The 2,030-nt window shown below is 16.3% G+C and overlaps 1 protein-coding gene across 1 annotated transcript in view; it reads right to left on the minus strand.

The window, feature by feature from the left end:
• The window catches only part of PGSY75_1014000 (GDP-L-fucose synthase), a gene marked incomplete at both ends in the record, with an annotated part of 1,590 nt that extends 853 nt beyond the window's left edge, over positions 1 to 737 (minus strand). Inside the window, 2 exons of the mRNA XM_018785905.1 lie at positions 1 to 282; positions 387 to 737. Of these exons, the coding sequence (XP_018641523.1) occupies positions 1 to 282; positions 387 to 737 (633 nt within the window). The remainder of the gene's footprint in view (positions 283 to 386) is intronic.
• Between the last annotated feature and the right edge of the window lie 1,293 nt (positions 738 to 2,030).

The following is a 2,030-nucleotide window of genomic DNA, read 5'->3' on the forward strand; positions in this document are numbered from 1 at the left end:
TTTAGCTAGATACATTTTATGTATGATTGATGGTATAACATGCGCATTTTCTAAATTAAAATTATCATATTTTCCGTATATATTTGTAGGTATTATACATATCCATTCATAGTTATATTTTTCTCTGTAAAATCTAACCAAAACTTCTAATACTCTTTTTGATATACTATATCCTTCGTTACTTTGGTGACATTTACCATCATGAATTTTTTCTTCAGTTAATGGTAGAGAACAATTTTCAGGGAAAATACAAGTAGATAGTGTAAAAATACCTCTACTAATCTATATAATTAAAATAAATAAAAATATATACATAAATATTTATATTTACATATTCACTTATTATTTTTTTTTTTTTTTTTTTTATTTTGGCTTTTTCTTTTTACTGAATATTCGTGGCAGAGTTTAATTACATTCATACTAATTTCTAAATTGTTAATGAGAAAATCTAAGTTGTTATTTTTGTTTGCATATAAACCTCCTACATGTGCTGCGAAATGTATTATGTCAGTAAAATTATATTTTTCAAAAACAAGTTTACTTTTATCATAATCTTTCAAATTACACATTTCCGAACTTAAGAAAATATATTTTGTAATAATGTTTTTATTTTCATTTGACTTGACAATTATTTCATTTCCTTTTTCTATAATATTCTTATTTTCATTTTTTATTACTTCACGTAAACTACTTCCTAACAAACCTGTTCCACCAGTTACAAGACAAATTCTTGTCATATTATATATATATATATATATATATATATATATATATATATATATGTATATATTTATTTATTTATTTAAAAGTATATATAATATAAATTGGATATGATATTGACGTAACATATTATAATGATATATCTTATAAAAAAAATGGAAATATTTAATACGTTTTTACATATAATTTATGAAATAGTTATGGAAATGATAAGAAAAAATGAGCAACTCATTATATATACATACTATATATTATATATATATAATATTTATATATTATTAAATTTTGAACGTTATAACATATGAGAAGTAATTTTTTAAATAAAATTAAAATACATTTTTATGTGTACCTTTATTAATATACAGAAAAAAATATAGCGTTAAAAGTAAACCCACATATTTTATTTTATTTCATTTTATTTTATTTTTTAAGTGTTGAAAAATAAATATAGGCAATTAAACAAACATATTTATGTTCGAACATATATACACACCTTTATAATTTTTTTTATATATAACCTATTTAAAAAAAAAAAAAAAAAATTCTGTTGAATAGCATGAATAAAGAATATTAATTTTAATATAAAATATATAAAAATATAATAGGAAATTTAAAAAATTATTTTAATACTTTTTTTTTTTTTTTGTCTATGTTTTTTTTTATTATATATTATGACAACATATAAATTAAATAGAGTTTCATATTTTCCTTTGTTCCTTTTGTCAAATATGTAAATAATTAATCTACATAGTGTATAAATTTACATATTTACAATTAATATTATATATATATATATATATTTTTTCTTTTTTTTTTTGACCTATTTATTATATAAAGTTTCGCACATTATTTGATTAAACATTAATACATAATATATATATATATATATATATATATATATTTATTTATTTATACAATAAAATTTATATATAAATTAACTACATTTTTTTTAATTTATGTAAGTTTATTAATTGAAAAAAAATAAAAAATAATATTATGTACCAGATACATCTTTAAACTATTATTAAATATTTTTTTTTTATTATTATTTTATTTATTCATGTCGAATAGTAGTTATAATTATTTTAGGAGTTAAATCAATTCTTTGTAAAATAAAAAATAAAAGTAATAGACAATTTGAGTTACATGGATTAAAGTACTTTTCAATATAAAAATGAAATATAAAGACATTTCTTTTATTATACTAAAAACTTTTATTTTAAAAAAAAAAAAAAAAAAAAAAATTTAAATAGAATAATTTTTTCATGTTTTTCCTTTTTTTTTTTTTTTTTTTTTTTTTTTTTTTTTTT

This window comes from Plasmodium gaboni, chromosome 10 (assembly GCF_001602025.1).
Source record: "Plasmodium gaboni strain SY75 chromosome 10, whole genome shotgun sequence".
NCBI classification, from domain to species: Eukaryota; Apicomplexa; class Aconoidasida; order Haemosporida; family Plasmodiidae; genus Plasmodium; species Plasmodium gaboni.